At 46.3% G+C, this 19,704-nt stretch overlaps 1 protein-coding gene across 1 annotated transcript; it reads left to right on the top strand.

Annotated features, from left to right (window-relative positions):
* The first annotated feature begins 290 nt into the window (after positions 1-290).
* On the top strand, positions 291-18,483 carry LOC132454576 (fibrous sheath CABYR-binding protein-like). Its single transcript, XM_060048030.1, has 8 exons — positions 291-443; positions 11,019-12,539; positions 13,460-13,549; positions 13,837-13,932; positions 14,528-14,644; positions 15,236-15,469; positions 16,047-16,396; positions 17,075-18,483. Exons 1-8 carry the CDS (start codon positions 386-388, stop codon positions 17,576-17,578), a joined length of 2,970 nt encoding a protein of 989 aa, XP_059904013.1. The 5' UTR covers positions 291-385; the 3' UTR covers positions 17,579-18,483.
* Positions 18,484-19,704: the final 1,221 nt, after the last annotated feature.

The raw sequence follows: 19,704 nt of genomic DNA, 5'->3' as shown, positions 1-19,704 counted from the left end.
CTTTATTGCGTAAACCTACTAGAACAGTTTTGCTTATTAATAAACCAAATGACATTTCTTTTGGTCAAGGCCCCATCACATTTATATATTGATACAAGCATTTTGGTGAAGGTACGATAACGACGTTGAGGAATACAATTCGTCACCATTGCTGTTTCTCTTCAAGCTTGCTCTGTGAACGCTACCACTGCCCCCAACAGTATCACGCTTCCACCATCGCTGCTGTCTGACACCACTGATTGGACCAGCCAACTGTTCTGGACACAAGATGTCATGCAAAGCCGCGGCAGCTGGGCCCCTCCCCTTCATCTGGCTTACCCTTTACATTATGTGCCAGTAGTATATATAGCGAGACAGGCTCTGGGAAAGGCCTCTGGCAGACAGAATGAAGTGGCTGGTCTCTGTGAGTTGCCTGGCGCTACTGCTGGTCCTTGCTTCTGCAGGTATGGATTTGTGACTTGTTAATGCCCTATTCACTCTGATATGATGGACGGCTTATGTGGATGGATTGATTAAGGGCAGTAGGTCAACTGGTTATCATGTATTCAAAGTAAATGGCATGGAGTTGAAAGATAGCATTAGCCGGTTACTGGTTATCGTCCACTCTATGCCAGAGGATCCAAGGTCTGTCAATTAAGGTAGAAAACCGTTTTGATGGCATGTAGTCATTCATTCACCAGCTGTTGTCATTGCCTTCTGGGCTGTTGGATGTGTTTCCACTCATTCTTGTTTCAGAGCTATTTAACTGTGGTATGCCAGGGATGTATCATCTGTTTCGTTTTTGAATAACCTTGAAATGACGGTATGATTTGACAATGGACTGTGTATTTCAATCAGGCCGTGTTTTAACCAGTGTCCGTGAAGTAATATGTCATTTTGTACTCTGCACACTTGAAATGGTGAAAGTTATGGACAGTGTGTTAACATGCTTGTTGAACATTGAAAGATTCATTACTGTGTCATTAGTGTTCTAGCAGCTTGTGGCTACTGTATGTTGAAATACCAGCTGGAGAGCACCAGTGGAGGAGGAAATACCAGGGCTAGCCAGCAACCTCCTTGAGGCATGACTGGCATCACTGTCACCAGTGTTTAAACAGCACTGGAGTCACAGGGCAGACTTCAAAACCAGGCTTCCAACTTGATAAACCGAAACCTGGCTCAGGCCAAAGAGCAGTACTGATACAACTAATATATAACTAACTGATAAATGGTAATGGAGGTGATTTCTCTTACAACAATTTGTAACCAGCTGTGATAAGGCCATGCAGAGCAGAGGGTGGTTGAATCCTTTTAGGTTTGTTTACCTTTCCTGTGGCTTTGGCTGCCTAGCAGTGTCAAGGCCTGCATTTAAATGTCACTGAGGGTTTTGGCATCTGGGTAGCACATGACCGGACAGGGGAATTTCCCAGTGTCCTTACACCCCACTGGTAAAAGGTTAACAGTCCTTTTATTATTTGGTGGATTGTGGATTATCGTATTAAAGTATCTAGTTCTAGTTATGGCAACTGTAATGAGGGTAGTAGAGGATAGAAACTTCTCTGGCTTTTGGTGAGGCTGGCAGTGCATTTTGTATTTTCAATTTGTGCTTGCTAATGGGGTACCCTTGCCTGCCCTTGTGCTGGTATATTTTGGTCCTGGTGGGCTTCCATAGCCAGGTGTTAGGCCCATGTCAAAGGGCATAGTAACCGAACACTGTATGAACTAAAGCCAGACATGGACAGTCCTTTCCCTCATATGCGGACATTAAGGGCCGGACACCACACCGAACTACAAATCGACACACGCATACCCTGTGTAAACTATTCACATATTCTCTCCACATTGTGCATGCTCATGCCTGTCAAGTTGCTGAGCTAATGCAGCTAGCAAACCAGCTGCACTGCCAACGAGTAAAATGTGAGCTGAATTCTGAGTGATACATCAATATGATTTTGTCTTTCTGTATTTTGTTTCAATTAAGGCACCCAGTACAGAATTACAGTATTTCTGAATACCATTTTGAAACAAAAAGTTGCAAGTTGTGAATGTCCCTTCATCGAGATTTTTTTTTTTAATTCACCATCAACAGACATTGTGTTTTTGACTCCACTCTGATGACCTAGTGGATGGGACTAGAGTATTCTATTGTTTTATATATAGCTGTGTGGGGGTGTTGCAGGGGACTTGTGCAATAGTGTGGTTCCATTGGAGGCAGGGCTTCCAGTCTTCATGAAAGGCCCATCCCTCCTTCTTTTCACTCCTCTGAATCAGTGTGGACTATTTCTGTTCAGCCATAGAGAACCTAGGCACCGGGCACCTGTCCCCCTCCATCCCCTGGGCCCTGACCATAGCATGTGCTTTACAGGCTTAACGGGGGGGCCCTTGCCCCACAGCAAGGGCCGGGGAGGTTCTTACACATTACATACAGGTTATGTTGCTGTTGATAAACTCTGATGTGTTATTCGTTTGTCATTTCCCTACTTGCTTTCAAGAGGAAACATTCAACAAAGTAAATTAATGTGTTGATTTTTTTCTGAGCACCTTTAGACAGACACATCGACGGGCAAGCAGGAAGTTTCAGAAACATCCTAGGTGCATTCGTACTTCTTCTACGCAAGCCCTTTCCATTTTGTCTGAATGTGTAAACTGAATGGGACCAAATGAAGCTATCATGTGGTGACTATTACCACATGAACTACCAACTGTTGGTTACATTGTTTTGAATTCACAATGGGAAAAGGGTACTGATGGGGACTCCACCCATCTATTTACAGTACCTGAATGGCTATTAACAATCCAAGCTCTGCTCAGATGTGAAAGGGTTAATTACATGTTCAGAAGCAACCTTAAGCCGCATGCAGTCCAAGTCATTCCTTATCATACCCCTTGCAAAAACCCATTGTCTTACAACTAGAAACTTCTTAAAACCTCATCCCCTTTATGTTAAGCCTGTAACTCGTATTCAAGCCGGGTCACCACCCCCACAAGCCGTGGGAGAGCAGTGACCCTTTTTACTTTGCTGATGACCACTTAGTGTCGCTGTGTATAATTTTTGCCCTCTCATTTGCCATCTCGTGTGTACTGACGTTCCTGCCACACCTGGATCTCACCCTGAGGTTGAACCCGGCGCATGCCACATACTGACACAACGAGAGACAATCCTAAGCCCCCTGAAACATTGTTGATGTTGCCGTTTAAGGTGAGCAAATATATATTTGTCATATTTTTTCACACTGATGATGTATCAGTATGAAACTATTTATACTTCAACCTGAAGAATGAACACCATTCACTGGAGCCCTATAGAACAAATCCATCATAGTTCGGACATGCAGACTCCTCTTCAACGACATGCACCTTAAAGGTGACATATTATACCACCAGGTGTGAGGGGGATTAGCCGCTACAAGCTGTTTTGAATATCTGCCTCTTCTGACATCACAAGTGGGCGTGTCCCCGTAGATGTGTAGATGCTGGATAGATCAGTCTACCGCCTTACCCAGCAGACTGCAAAAAAACGTAGCTCATCTCTCCGTCATACATCTAGGTGGACACACCCACTAGTGATGTCAGAAGAGGTAGATATTCAAAACGGCTTGTAGCGGCAAATCACACTCAAACCAGAAGGTATAATATTCCACCTTTAAGAAGTGGGAGTTAAGAAGGGAGGGGCGGGTGTTGTAATGCCTAGTCAGTTCATGTAACAAGGGTAGTGCCGTCTCATCCACACACGCCTGACCGGCTGGCAGCAGCAGCAGCAGCTCGGGTTATGGGACGTACGATGTAATAGCAGTACAGCTTTGGACCCGATCCAAACCGTGCAGCCGACATCAAACCCTACATAGCAGGGGCATATCAGTGCTCAAGCTCAAGGCCACAGATCCCTGTATAGTTTCTCCGTTATGGACTTGGGTACACTTAAGTCTCGCCGCCGAGACAAGTTTTGTGAGCAGGGTCTTTAAAATGTGTGGGCCACTGTGGACACACTGAGGGCCCTATTTTAACGGTCTGAAACGCAAGTGGAAAGCGCAAAGCGCAAGTAGCTTTGTGGGCGGTTCTACGGCGCTATCGCTATTTTACAGGCGGATAAATGACACTTGCGTCGCGGCGCAAGTGTCAAAAGGGTTGGTCTGAAGCAGCCTGTCCGTCCACACCAGAAGCGAATTGAGCGACCAAATCGCCGGAAGTCATTCACTTTCTATGGGCAAGAGCGACCAAAGCGACCAAAGCGACCAACGCTACCAGCGGCCAAAGTTGAGCGACCAGAGCGTCAAAAAGAAGTTGAAAACTTTTTAACTTTATGCAAATGACTATTATTCGCTTCAGCGACCAAACACTGACAGCCAATCGGAATGTAGACGCTCTTCGCTTGCGTGGATCCCAGGGAACATCGGCAGGCACTTTGGTTCCTACCTACCTTTATTCACTCACTGAACAAAATGTCGGCTGAAGTATTAATCGCGGCTGTAACTGGGCACCCGGTGTTGTACGAACCCACCCTTTTTCAGTTCAGAGATCGAAACGCCATAGTGGTTTGGATATCAAGTGATGATAAGCGGGAGAATTTATAGGCTACATCTAGAACGTTCGTATTTAAGCGGGAATCATTATAATTTGCTCTACATGCCACCAATCTAACCAACCAATCGCGTGTAGCATGCTTTAAACAAAACCGTCACATAAACAAACTAATCGACAAGACGAGGGATAAATGACAAGGGATATATCTCTTGTCTTTTATCCCTCTATTCCCCACTATTCACGGAGCCCGAGGTGAATAATTTTTAATTAAATAGTCTAGATAGATAGATAGTCAAGTCTTTATTAATACCAAACGACACAAATCGTCGGGAATCCATTTAGGTGGTTCGTCCCACACAGGACAGTAGCCTACAAGACCACACAGAACAAGTCTGACTGGACATACACACAATACATCACATTAAAACTAGACACGCGTTGATAGATAGATAGACAGAAAGACCTAGATAGATAGATATGTTCCATTATTTGCCTTGCGGAGCCAACCAGTCCTGTGCACGTATGCAAATTAGCCATGTGCGCTAACGTCTATTTGTTTTGAATGCGACGAATGAGTGCAGATCATGATTTGCAGATCCAGATCAGTGAAACATATTTCAACTACTACAGCACGCAGGGTTTTTTGTTCTCGGTTGTAATTAGCCTACATTTTAGGATTTTTATATTGGGGGGAATCACTGTCCTACTTGTTGTCGAAGCACTTTATCGAACAAGCAAAACCGTCTCGGCAATATGGCCAAGGTGTATGGGAGAGTTCAATATTTGATATGGCTGTCTGTAGGGCCTACTAAACGCATACGGCTCCTTTAAATGCGTCTGCATAATTGAATTGTACGTCATGAGCGACTTGAGCGACCAAAGCGAACAGAAAAATTCGCAGCGAAAATTCGCAGCGACGCTTTGGTTGCTCCTGGTGTGGACGTACAGTAATTACCCGTAGGTGTGGTTTGGGCGTAACGTCCAACAAACCAATGAGAGTGCCAGCTCCCATCCCCTTTAAGAGCCATGAGCGCATTTGAATCGGACGAGTTGATATTTTGACAGCGCGTCTGCAGTCTCCGATGAGACAGATGCACATGAATTTCAAACTGCAAATGGCTCAGTTTATTGCCAAATAATATGGCCTAATTCACACATGGAATAAGGGGTTTTCTTCCACAACTTCAGAAATACTGAGGCCTCAAATAAATTTCGCCAAAGAAAACGTAAATAATATAACATATGATATGCAGTAACTGATCTATTTAATGAAATACACAATACATTATAAACATTGTTTCTTATCAGTATTGTATGCTATCCTAATATGCATGTGTCTCCGCGGTAATAGACATTGCCATTGATTGTATTATGCGTTACGTGTTTAGTTTGCGTGTGTTTAAACAGAGCACACACGCGCGCCCGCATTCATTCATTCTTTTTAACACTCACTCGCGGTAAAACAATGTTTTTCACGATCAAATACTCATCAATCCTAAAAGTTATGGGCATGTAGGCCTATGTCTGTGTCAAGAAAATATGTGTTTGCTGTACGGTGTTTGCAGATGCATTGATTTAAAAGTACAACTTATTACCGCTGCATCAGCTGTTCTTTCCCAAATAATTTACCAAGAATGTGCGGCTAGGTAGATGAGAGAAGCAAAGTGTATGCGCGAGGTGCATAAGCAATCCGTATGCATCGCATGCGCATGTAGGCTATGCCAGAGATGGGAGTAGGCTAAGTCCCATACATGCAAGTCTCAAGTCAGTCGCAAGTCTTAGCCCTCAAGTCTCAAGTAAGTCCAAGTCGTCAGTAAGGAGGATCAAGCAAGTCAAGTCCAAGCACAGCTTTAGTCAAGCAAGTCAAGTCAAGTCGCATCATCAAGTCAAGTCAAGTCAAGTCAAGTCATTATCAAATTCGTTTTTTTCAAATGTCTGTATTTCATCAAACCTGTTTTTCAGAGTCATTTTTTTTAAATGTAAGAAGATAAGTTACGTAATGAATCAGCTCAACATGAATGAATCTCAAACAGCTTTTCATTTGTGTGTGTGTGTGATGTGTGTGTGTGTGTGTGTGTGATGTGTGTGTGTGATGTGTGTGTGTGTGTGTGTGTGATGTGTGTGTGTGTGTGTGTGTGTGTGTGTGTGTGTGTGTGTGTGTGTGTGTGTGTGTGTGTGTGTGTGTGTGTGTGTGTGTTTGAGAGAGAGAGAGAGAGAGAGAGAGAGAGAGAGAGAGAGAGAGAGAGAGAGAGAGAGAGAGAGAGAGAGAGAGAGAGAGAGAGAGAGCGAGAGGGGTAGTACTCTCACTAATGTCAGCAGCCAAGTAGCAAAATGACAATCAAGGACGTTAATCCATCTAGGTTTGCAACATGTTACTCACCTTTCTTTATGTGCCGTCCTGAAATGTCGGATGAAATTCGACGTGGTGCTTGGCAAATCCGTAATTTTGACATTGCAGATTTTGCATGTCGCTCCTCTTTTATTTTGTGTTGTTGTGTAATCTTTATAGCCAAACCTGATTACTTTCGGGATGTTGGTCGGAGCGTCTTCCATCTCTGCTCATGATCACTCACTAGACTCATGCAGGAATGTCACGTTGCGTGGAAGAGGGCGGGTTGCCAGGTTGCAGGTCAGGAGCACTCGCGCACATTATTATTATTATTTAAAATATTTAACAAGACTGCAATGACTTGGCAAGTCGCATGACTCAAGTCAAGTCAAGTCACAAGTCAGGAAGGGGCAAGTCAAAGTCAAGTCAAGTCTTTCGTTAGTGTTGGTCAAGCAAGTCACAAGTCGCAAAACTGGCGACTCGAGTCCCCCCATCTCTGGGCTATGCATCCGCCCTTAAAATAGCATCTGAACAACGCGCCACTGACTTTAAACCAGGTATTTCCTGGTCAGTAGCGCAATGGTATTCAGCAACGGCAAAATAGCGTTTGCGCCAGAACACGCCTCCTCCTTCCGCCGAACCGCCCCTTGGGGCGCATGATCAATCCCTAATTTACCGGCGAGTGGCGCTGGTGGGAAAAGAACGCTCTGCGCCAGTTGTAAACTAGCAACGACACATGCGCCAGTGACTAAGTCACTTGCGCCGGATGCAAGATAGGGCCCTGAATGCCAGTTTGGAAGAGTTGATGTCTGTGTATGTCTGCAATAGAGGTTAAGGTGTTGGGCCTTTTATTAAAGACTAAATGCTGTTTGTCGGCCTGAAGTGTATCCATTGTTTGTACTGATGAAATGACCTGGATGGAAAAAAAAAAACGGGCAAAAGAAAGCCAATTGAATCTGCCAATTACATTCCACAAGGCTCATTCTGACATTCCCCTGGCAGCCAAAGTACTGGTAGTTAACATCAATTGCTTCATGAGTTAGACTGGGGTTAGCATTCCCAGGTACAAAGACATGTAATGATTTCAGTGACGTGCCCAACAGTAGGGGCTACTAGGTCCCCCACAGAATCCCGACTGGGGAGCGGCAGGCACCTTCAGGGCCTCTAAATTGTTTGGGGAGTGAATAAGGCCCCAGAATAGGACAACACAGTTGTCACGGAGGGAATGGACGCAGCAGAGCACAAGAGTGTTCAGCTTTCTGTCCAGCCCAGCCCCCCTTAGCACGGACCTCTGTGACTCATCTTCACCAAAGCTCTTGGTTCCTAAGCTCTGGCATCTCTAGCGCCACATTTAAAATAGATATGACAGTAGCGCCAGCTTCTTTTGCCAACGTTTCATTGACACTGTAGACTAGAGTAAGATCGTTTCAAGAGTATTTATATATACAGGGTATTAGTATATATATATATATATGTATGTACGACACATTGGCCATTGCCCCAGAAGGCCACGGTTTTCATTAGGTATACTTAACCGAAAAGACTCGGCTGCCTTGAAATCATTGATTTCTCTACGATTCCATGTTGACAAATCTTCAACCGACATAGTGCATTGGGAGCAATGGCTCTACTGAGAGCAAGCCCCTTAATTGACTGCTTGGGAAGGTGTGAAATGCATGACTGAGTCTCAACCCAAGCGCCTCCTCTGGCTTGTAATATGAATCTCAAACATACATTCAGCTCACATAACACGCTTGTCCCTCTAGAGGCTTCACAGTCTGCAGAAGATCGAGTTGGCAAGCTCTCTCTCTCTATCTTGCGCTCTCTTTCACTCTCTCTCTCTCTCTCTCTCTGTCTCTCTCTCTCTCTCTCTCTCTCTCTCTGTCTCTCTCTCTCTCTCTCTCTCTCTCTCTCTCTCTCTCTCTCTCTCTCTCTCTCTCTCTCTCTCTCTCTCTCTCTCTTCCACTCCTAATTCAACTAAATGAAGGTCAGGGCTCTGGGTTCAATCTGGTTTAGGTATCCGATCCACTTATGATGCAGTGTGAGATGAAGCAGAGAGCGATGTACCAAGTATATGCAGCGATCATAATGTACTTACTTCCTACCTTGTTGCAATCCCTGGCCATGGCACAAGGCGCTGGTACAGATCAGGGAGGTCTCCACTCCTTGATGGAAGTCAGAGAGGGAAGGAAACCATCTGCAAATGGCGTATGGTTTTGATTGGTAATCAAAGCGATCAACGCCATAATGGGGGATTTGGTTGATAAATAGGATTAACTTGTGTTTACAGAGTATAAAACACAGGCATTCTTCTTCATGGAACATTTTGATGATTCAGTGCATGCCAGACACAGACCTAAAAACAAGAAGAGGACCTCACACACAATAGAAAGAGACGTTTTAGAAGAAAGCAGACGACATGTGACTAGAGAATCTGGACGAAATGTGCTCTGAAGGCTGATGTGGCACACATGCTGTTTAACTTGAACTTCTGCTACTGAAGACACGTTATTTTGTCCTCTATGTTAAAGGCAGAAGAACAGCCATGACATTGAAATTGTGGAACCCTTCCAGAACACATGATGGCAAATCATGTCATCATGCATTTTAGATTATCATGCAGCTTGAGTGTACTCCGGCCAACAACCAAACATATCGAGCAGAGAGAATATGGATGAACAGAATGAATAGCTCTAGCCACGTTCTTTAGTGAATGGGAGTTATTGTGTTATTGTGGTTGTGTTGCTATGGGTCTGCGACAACAATTTCTTATCATCAAGTCATTAATACTACAAAACATTTTTCAATACACTATTTTACTGTTGTGTGTCTCCGGTGTATAAATGGTACAGGAGTCATTGAATGGTTAATATTATACTCTTACTAGTATAGTATTTATAACCATATGATACCCATACGATATGGAGTTTAAAACCTTTGGACCTTTGACCTCAGGGGGACGTCGAACAGGAAGTGAGCTCTGCAAGGCCTTCAAACCAAACTTGGCTCATGTTCTTATGACCCTATCCTGATACATTGTCAGCAGCAAGCCTATTCCGGCCCTTAGAAAGCAACTTTTCATTGTGATAACAATTTGCAAATAGCTTTCATTGTAGGTGAAATCACTGAGACGGTCATCATGTATCCACCTAACCGATTATGTCCATGTATTACAACATGTTCTAATACTATGAGACTCATGAAAACGCCCTCAGCTGATAAAAGGTGTCAGGGGGTGCACGAGCGGCAGAGGAGACTTAGTGTCTTATTTATTTATTTATTTATTTATTTATTTATTTATTTATATAAGTTACTTATTTTATTTTAAATTAACATAATACCAATGGTCAGACATTTACCAAAATGTTGATCATACAAAGTCATGACAGAGGGATTTAGTGTCTTTATTCATGCTTGAAAGATATAACATATATACATTTTTTGAAAGGGAATAAGCTGATGAAGCTGACAAGTGACCCATGTTTACTGTTTAGAAATATTTTGAATTAAATGCAAACAAATCATTTGCTCTTGTTTCTCTGTTTTGAGATTCACACAGACTTAGGAGTCTTGTTTAAATGTTACAAATTTAGTTATAAACTGAACTTGTAAATTGTTTTTGTAAGTTGTTGCAGATGTTATCTCAGCTAATTGTATTAATCAATTTTGATAATAAGGTGATTGTATGCAGAATTCTGGTGCCAGCAACTTATACAGTGGTTTTGTACAGATAAGTAAATAAATATTATCAGGTTCTCATAGTAGGCTATTTCAATTCAGGAAGGGCGCGGAAAAAAACCTGTCTCCTAGGGGGGGAATGGCAGAAAATAATTGAGAACAACTGGTCTAGAACATGTTGTACTTGTTGATTAGCTCACGTTGTTATGGCAGTTAGGGTTAGGGGATAAAAAGATTAAGTTATAGACAATTTATTTCTTCTTTAAGAGCTAGAGACTAGCCAAAATGTGTTTAATCCTTTCCTCTGGGATGAAATACTCATTGGTATCATGAGTTTAACTGAGGTTAAACTGTTACAAAAGGTATGTGCTTTTCTGACAATAAACCAGCAGACTGTTCAAAAATATACAATGTGTTGGATTGATAGATACATATACTTCATATACCCCTGTGGCTCCCTGGGGCTGAGCCCCCCCAAAAGTCATAACCTAGAATCGCCCCTGCTCCACAGATCTCCTTGATGGGGTCTCCAGTCATGATGAGGATGCCGTGAGGGGGCTAGAGCTCCAGCATGCTGATGTGGAGCCCTTCCCCTGCCCATGCCCCCCCACAGACGGGCATGGCAGCCAGACCTCCTCCAACGACACCCCCGCCCCAGAGAGAACCCTCTGTCAGCCCTGCAACCCCCCGCCCTCTCTGGAGAAAGTAGAGGATGAAGATCAACCTGCCTCCGAAGAGGACGAGGAGGAACAAGCAGCTGCTGCAGGGGGAGATGTCTCTGTTGAAGGACTGGACAGTGAAGAAGAGATAGGGGTGGACGAGGCGGCTTCCAAGGAGGAGTTGGTTGTGGATGAGGAGCTGATGCTGGAGGAAGATCTCCTGTCAGAGTCCACAGAAGAGGCCGTAGAGCTTGAGGAGGGGGAGGTGGAGGAGGTTGGTGTTGAGGAAACTGCAGATGTAGAAGCTGCCCAAGAGGATGAAGATGTGATGGAACAGCTGGAAGCTAACGACGTGGAAGATGAAGAAGAGGTAGAAGAAGCTGCTGGAGAAGACACTGAGGAGGAACCGATCAGTGGAGAACCACAGGAGGAAGCTGAGGCCATTGAGCCAGAAGTGGAGGATACATCTGATCATCTCGTGGTGGACACTGTGCATGAAGAGGACATCGCTCAGGCTGTTCTCGAGGAACAGGTGGAAGAGGAGGAACCTGAGGCTGAACTGCTGGAGGTTCCAGAAGTGACAGAAGCAGATGTCCTCCCAGAACCTGAAGTGACTCCAGAGGAACCGATCCCAGAACCAGAGGCTGCTGTGGAGGAGGTAGCTCCAGAGCCTTTGGACGACTCTGCAGCTGTGGTGGCAGACGAGGAGGCTCAGGTGGTTGAAGATACCGTGGCTGTTGAAGAGGTCCCGTTGGAGGAGGCTACATTAGAGGAGGCTCCAGTGGAGGAGGCTACAGTAGAGGAGGCTACAGTGGAGGAGGTCACTGCGGAGGAGGCTCCAGTAGAGGAGGTCATCTTCGAGGAGGCTCAAGTGGAGGAGGCTCCAGTGGAGGAGGCTACAGTGGCGGAGGTCACTGCGGAGGAGGCTCCAGTGGAGGAGGCTACAGTGGAGGAGGCTCCAGTGGAGGAGGCTACAGTGGAGGCGGTCCCAGTGGAGGAGGTCACTGTGGAGGAGGCTCAAGTGGAGGAGGCTCCAGTGGAGGAGGCTACAGTGGAGGAGGCTACAGTGGAGGAGGTCACTGCGGAGGAGGCTCAAGTGGAGGAGGCTCCAGTGGAGGAGGCTCCAGTGGAGGAGGCTACAGTGGAGGAGGCTATAGTGGAGGAGGTCACTGCGGAGGAGGCTCAAGTGGAGGAGGCTCCAGTGGAGGAGGCTAAAGTAGAGGAGGCTCAAGTGGAGGAGGCTCCAGTGGAGGAGGTTCCAGTGGAGGAGGCTCCAGTGGAGGAGGCTACAGTGGAGGCGGTCCCAGTGGAGGAGGTCACTGTGGAGGAGGCTACAGTGGAGGAGACGAGTGAAGAGGCGAAACCTGTTAAAGGTACGGACAAAACAACAAGAAAATGCTAAAGAAATGTAGCTTGAGCACAGAGTTTCAAGAGCTCGATGGGTTACTGACAATGTCCAACCCTTTTCTGCCTAAAGCTGAGCTAACTTATCCCATTAATACACGATGGGTCTTGGGCAGTCTGTGCTGCTTTAATCAGGAAAGCTCAAAACATTCCATTGGATGATGCCAGGGGGCTCATGCCTGCTGTAAAAGATGCTGGCAGAGGCTGAAAGCGCGTTTTTGGCGCCAAGTATGATCCTACTACAAAGTGTCTATTTTTTACTGGGTTTGAATTATTGTTGAATTGTAAAAAGAAAGTATGTTTGTGTGTGTGTGTGTGTGTGTGTGTGTGTGTGTGTGTGTGTGTGTGTGTGTGTGTGTGTGTGTGTGTGTGTGTGTGTGTGTGTGTGTGTGTGTGTGTGTGTGTGTGTGAGTGAGTGAGAATAAGTATGTTTGTGTGTGTGTTAGTCTGTGTTTGTCCTGAGGCACATCATGCAGAAATAACCTGGGCCACAGAAATAGACCTCTGAAAATAGCTGCAGAAAGGGATGGACAGTGAGATGGATGGAGTGTGATACAAGAGCAAGGCCGGCACACGGTGCAGATGGTCTGGTCGCTCAGCCCGGGTCAAACAACTGCCTGGTCAGGAGGGGGAAGAGGGGGTGGGAAGGGCAGTCTGTTTTGTAACCATGCCAGCCATGATCCCATAGCTTTACTGGATCAAATAATTAAGACTCATGTTACGCATATGACAAGGGGCGGCTTTTGGACAAAGCCAGAGATTAATTCTACGGCATGTCTTCGATGCTAATTAGCGTCATCTCATGGCCTTGCCTCTTACTTAATGCAAGGGTGGTACGAGGACCCCAGGACCTGGCTGATGTTGTTTCTGCTGTTCTGCTTCCCCTCAGCCCGTAGAGAGGGCCGCCCTCTGAGAGACAGGACCCACATTGACGAGACGCTGCGATTGACATCCTCCGAGCCTTCCACAGAGTTCTCAGGTGAGTTGAGAGACAAGAGTCCTGAATACATTGCATACATAGATACATTACATACATACGACATACATAAAGTACATGCATATATATGTTTATATATATATATATATATATATATATAGGCATATACGCATATACATACTTACATGCATACAGACATACATCAATGGAACCTTTCAAATGATTCTCTCCGGATGTTTGCATCATTACCTTGGACTAGCAAAGATCCCAAAACACAAACAACTGGCCTCCAACATGTATTCCTGACCATGACTTCTCGCCCTCTATAGCTGCCATGAAGAAGCTACTGAGCATCTATCACAGTGCCATCAAGCCCATGGAAAATGCATACAAGTACAATGAAATGAGGCAGCACCAAGTGTCGGGTAGGCTCACTTCCCTCCACTCGAGTGGACCTTAATTCCATCATTCCCAGGAGGGATGAGAATTGACAACAATGCTTAATTGCTTTAATCTTTTCCATTAGAACATATTTGTATGCAGGCCTCAGTGTTGAGCAGCCTACTTCATGGATGATTTGCGTTAATTAAAGCACAATAGTTGAAAGCAAGAAGAAAACACGATTCAAGAGCAATAACCACTGATCTATCGGGTAAAGCAGCAAATAGCTATATTTAACAACTTGAATCAGTCTGAACGTCATAAATAGTTGCTTTATTTGTATATAATTTATAAAAAATGCAAGACTTCCAGGCCTACAAACCGCAGCTCAAATAATGTCATAATATAGTAGGGGGCTGCTGTCTGTGAATTGTGAGCCCCCATGTGGTGTATCGTGGTAGTGCAAAACACAGTTGTGCAACACGGAGAAAAAGTGGATAGTTTTTTTAACAACCAAATAATAAAACCGTAACAAATAGATTAAAAATAACATTAAAATATCACGTTTGTTTTATATGTTGTTTGCTTATCTCCCTGTCACACACACGCGCGCGCACACACACACACACACACACACAGATGGTGAGATCACGTCCAAGCCCATGGTATTGTTCCTGGGTCCCTGGAGTGTGGGCAAGTCATCCATGATCAACTACCTGCTCGGCCTTCACAGCAGCACCCAGGAACTCTATACAGGTACGCAGCCTCATGCTAGAAGATCTCCATTCAGCACAGCTGCTCTGTGAAAGCACCCACAGTGTAGTCTGGTTCCCCGGCCGTTACAGCCATCCACACACCCCTGGGTTAGCGCAAAACGCCCTGCCACACAGGAGTCGCAAACGTATGCGGATAAGGTGTGCTATTGCATTTGGTTCAGAAAGGCAACTACCAAAAGGAATTTGGATTTGACTTGCATGTCCTCAATTCCACGTATTGGCTCATAAAAACAGGAAATGTGTCCTTTCTACCTGCTGCTCTCTATGTGACCCTTTCATATGTTGCTGTTTAACACGTAATTTCCATCCATTCTTTGCAAGTGGAGGTGCAAAAATATCCACATATTCCTCCATATTTCACAATGAGAAGTAGACTAGGTCAACAAAATATGCTAATTGTTCTGCTTGTGTGCCTCAGAAGATGGAATAGAGTTCTAATATGTTTAGATGCATTTATTGTGCTATATACCACAACACAAATGCAATTGAACATGCTTACCATCTCCCTATCGTATCCGTACGTACACAAACCCCTAATAACGGAGACGATTGGCCGCTGCTTCCCCGGCAGGCGCTGAGCCGACCACCTCCGAGTACACGGTGGTGATGCACGGCGACAAGTTCCGCAGTGTGGAGGGCATCGTCATGGCGGCCGACAGCTCGCGCTCCTTCTCCCCTCTGGAGAAGTTCGGCCAGGGCTTCCTGGAGAAGCTGGTGGGCATCGAGATGCCCCACCCGCTGCTGGAGAGGGTCTCCTTCGTGGACACGCCCGGGATCATCGAGAACCGCAAGCAGCAGGAGAGAGGTGAGACGGGTGGGGGGCCTGGGTGGAGTGAGATGGGCGGCAGGAGCCTGGGTGGGGGGGGGGGGGGGGGGGGGAGTGTGGCACAGGAGGAGAGAGGTGAGACGGATGGGAGAGGCCGGGCGGGGAGTGAGACAGGTGGCAGAGGCCTGGGTGGAGTGAGACGGGTGGCAGAAGCCTGGGTGGGGGGGGGAGTGTGGTGCAGGAGGAGAGAGGTGAGACAGGCGGTAGAGGCCTGGGGGGGGGGGGGGGGGGGGGGGAGTGTTCATGAGGAGAGAGGTGAGATGGGTGGCAGAGGCCTAGTTGGGGAGCGTGGGGTGCAGTAGGGCTTGGGGGGGGGGGGGTCCCAGCGTCGAAAGTTTGCACACTGACCACACCAATCTCTGTGATATGCATCTCTGTGAACATGCACACAGACACGCATACAGCTCATGCATACACACACACACGTACGCACACACACACACACACACACACACACACACACACAGATCACACCGCGAGATCGCATGAGGCCGTCGATAGCGCCGCAGTGAAAAACAGGACTGAAAGTCCTCGACCTGATCGTCTCCTCTTCCAGGCTACCCCTACAACGAGGTGTGCCAGTGGTTCATCGACCGCGCCGACCTCATCTTCCTGGTGTTCGACCCCACCAAGCTGGACGTGGGCGCGGAGCTGGAGATGCTCTTCAAGCAGATGAAGGGCCGCGAGTCCCAGATCCGCATCATCCTCAACAAGGCGGACAACCTGGCCCGGCAGGACCTGATGCGGGTGTACGGCGCCTTGTTCTGGAGCATGGCGCCCCTCATCAACGTGACCGAGCCCCCGCGCGTCTACGTCAGCTCCTTCTGGCCGCAGGACTACGCCCCCGACACCAGCAAAGAGCTCTTCATGAAGGAGGAGATCTCCCTTCTGGAGGACCTCAACGAGGTGAGGCCGGCTCCCCCCCCCCCGAGACGCACCCTTCAGAGGGGTCTTCCTTTCAGCGCCGCCGCCGCCGACGTGCCTGTGTGTGAGTGTGATGACGGATAGATGAGCAACGTTTGCTACGATGGGTTGGCTGGTTGACGGATCTATCCAGCACACATCTAGGTGGACACGCCCACTTGTGATGTCAGAAGAGGCTGATTTTCAAAACGGCTTGTAATGGCTAATCAAGCTCACACCTGGTGGCAGAATATGTCGCCTTTAACGTTCGTTCACCCCTTGACCGAAGGTGCTGAGTGGTCACCTTTCACCAGGCTCTGTAGTATAAAGAACGGATCAAGCATTGTTAGCCGTCTGACTCGGCGATGATTAGTTGTTAGTGTAGGATTTGCATGTGTGGATAAATAAGAGGAACAGTTTGTGGTCTGAGTGACAATAGTGTAAACAATGCAGCCCACTTAAGTTTCCTGGTTGTTATCTATTAGGGAAAATGATAGTATAATATGACCAGACAGAGCAGTCTCTCACTCTTACACATGTAGACAATGATAATAACATTGGCATGAGGCCATTTTAATGTCCTGACGCTCGTTATTGTCCCTGTTCTCCTCATGTTGTATCTCCTCATCCCCCTGCTTGTTCCACACTCACTCCCTCTTCCTCTTCTCCACCCGACCACAGGTGATCGAGAACCAGCTGGAGAACAAAATCGCCTTCATCCGGCAGCACGCCATCCGCGTGCGTATCCACGCGCTGCTGGTCGACCGCTACCTGCACACCTACGCCGAGAAGCTGGGCTGGTTCAGCGACCCCTACGAGGTCACCCGGGACATCGTGTCCGACCCGGACAAGTACTACATCTTCAAGTCCATCCTGGCCAAGACCAACGTCAGCAAGTTCGACCTGCCCGCCAAAGAGGCCTACCAGGACTTCTTCGGGGTGAACTCCATGTCGGGCTTCAAGCAGCTCTCGCAGCACTGCAGCTGGTCGGGGGGATGCCTGCTGGAGAAGATCGAGAAGGCCATCACCGAGGAGCTGCCCGCCCTGCTCAGCAGCGTGGGGAGGATGTCCGTGGGGCCCGCCAAAGCTGCGCCCGCCGCCGCCGCGCCGCCGCCGCCGCTGCCCGGAACCTGCGAAGGCGCCGGCTGCACAGAGCAGCCGAAGAACCGCTGGCGGAAACAGTGAGACGGAGAGAGAGAGAGAGAGAGAGAGAGGAAGAGGAGGAGAGCGGTGGAGAGGGAGGAAAAGAGAAATAAAGGAAAGATGGAGGGAGAAGGACAGTAGCCACACGCTTCACACAGGTGACTCCGCCCCCCCCTGGTCACTGTATTTGTCTACTGGGATGACGGGCGCCACAGAGATGGGAAACCAAAGAGGGGCCGGTATGGCTACAGCACACCTGGGATCAGAGAGTCATGAGTGATCCTTCCTCTTCTCGTCGGTTTTTGTCCCGGATCCAGCACTGCATTGGCAGCTTATGGCTGCATCAGCCCGCCACACACACACAGAGAGAGAGAGAGAGAGAGAGAGAGAGAGAGAGAGAGAGAGAGAGAGAGAGAGAGAGAGAGAGAGAGAGAGAGAGAGAGAGAGAGAGAGAGAGAGAGAGAGAGAGAGAGAGAGAGAGAGAGAGAGAGAGAGAGAGAGAGAGAGAGAGAGAGAGAGAGAGAGAGAGAGAGAGGTACTATGAAAGCACTGGAATATTTCACCTTTTATTCGATTTCATATTTTACCAAGTTAAATGTCCCAAATATCTTCTGTCTCTTTTGCGTTCCCCCGTCCAACCTGGTCAAGACCGGCTACTCTCGGGAGAATTGTCGCAGTATTAATATTTCAATGAACAATAGCCATGAATAATCATCACGATAAGACGATAACATCAGTGTATTTGCTAAATAGTTTAGGGTGGTTGTGTTTCTTGTTTTGTACGTATGCAACATGGTAGGAACCCCATCATTTGAAACGCCATTAAATGTGTTTCTTGCCTTCGAGCCATTGTCTATAGAGAGATTTCTGATTCAGTGTCTTTCATTTCAGTATTTATTGGACAGGTTGTGGTTGGAGCAGTCTTGAATAAACCACACTTCCCATCAGTCTTTGTCAATCATTGTGTGCCGTAGGCTAGCTCTCCGATATGATGTAGCTCCGTATATTGCACTGCCATACAAGCAACACAAAATGTATTATTGAATGCAAATGTGTGTTTCTGTTTCTTATAATGTTTGTTTTATGATTTTAGCATAGAATCCTAGCTGTGACAGTGCATTATTAAATTAATATTTATTGCATTCAATATGATCCTACGTGCCTAAACTGTGTAGTGATATTCAAATTAAAGTATTTTCCCTATTCAGCTGGCTTTTTATTATACATGCCACATGTCATAGCCAGTAATGGGTTGATATTGTTATAAGTATTGATGTATACTGGGTATAGTGATACTTGCTTATTAGCCTTAACCGCTGACTGAATTAACAAGCAGCAATTAACAAGCATTACCTTCGAATCCTTGGGAAATAGTTGAGTGTCAAATCGGCCAGCCATGCACTGTGCAACGATAACCCGTGACCACCAGGGGTCGCCTTCACTCAACCAGAACGAGTAGACGTGAATTCCTAAAAAACAAACCGAATGTCATACAAATGTACATTTACTAAATGAAGAGTAAAAGAGTAATTTACTAAATGAAGAGATTTTTTTTTAATAATGGTGAGATTTGTGAGATTTCTATCCCAATAATGACCATAGGTCTATGAACCATTGACATAAGCTATTTGCCAATTACATGTATATACATGACACATTACAAACATGATTTATTCTTTAATAAATAATCCATCTATTGATGGATTACACAGCCAAGAAGACACTGGCACGCGCAAACGAAGAGACGCACGCGCGCGAACCCCAGGACTGAGACGATCGTTTGTGCAAGTGTCTTTTTTTCCTAAACTAATTGAGCGAGGACAATAATAGCCGCTTCCTGAAAGCTCTCATTGAAGTCCGTTCGGAAGTCAGTCTTAAGAAAGAAAATCGATGACTAGTCTTAATGTATATCAAAGCAGGATAGAACAACAGGCTCTAGAAACATGCTGACATAAGTCCCAAGTTATCAAATGTATATGTCTGCGCAAAACCTGTCAATGTTAAGCAATTTAAATTTAATTTAAATTTATTTTTAAATTAAAAGTATTAGGCTATTGGCCGAAGAGCTGCTCGAGAAGTCTTCAAAATGACCTGACCACTCCAACATGCGTGCTCGTCTTCGCCACATCACTTTGACTTGCGACGTGCGCGCCCCCAAACCACTCCCC

This window comes from Gadus macrocephalus, chromosome 3, assembly GCF_031168955.1.
Source record: "Gadus macrocephalus chromosome 3, ASM3116895v1".
NCBI classification, from domain to species: domain Eukaryota; kingdom Metazoa; phylum Chordata; class Actinopteri; order Gadiformes; family Gadidae; genus Gadus; species Gadus macrocephalus.
This window is presented reverse-complemented; position numbering and strand designations above follow the sequence as displayed.

Bases quoted from the DNA above. Each gene is read 5' to 3' on its own strand.
- LOC132454576 (XM_060048030.1), top strand. From the start codon at position 386: ATGAAGTGGCTGGTCTCTGTGAGTTGCCTGGCGCTACTGCTGGTCCTT. The intron at 12,540-13,459 runs GTACGGACAAAA...GCTTCCCCTCAG, and splicing joins AGAGGCGAAACCTGTTAAAG to CCCGTAGAGAGGGCCGCCCT. The intron at 15,470-16,046 runs GTGAGACGGGTG...CTCCTCTTCCAG, and splicing joins CCGCAAGCAGCAGGAGAGAG to GCTACCCCTACAACGAGGTG.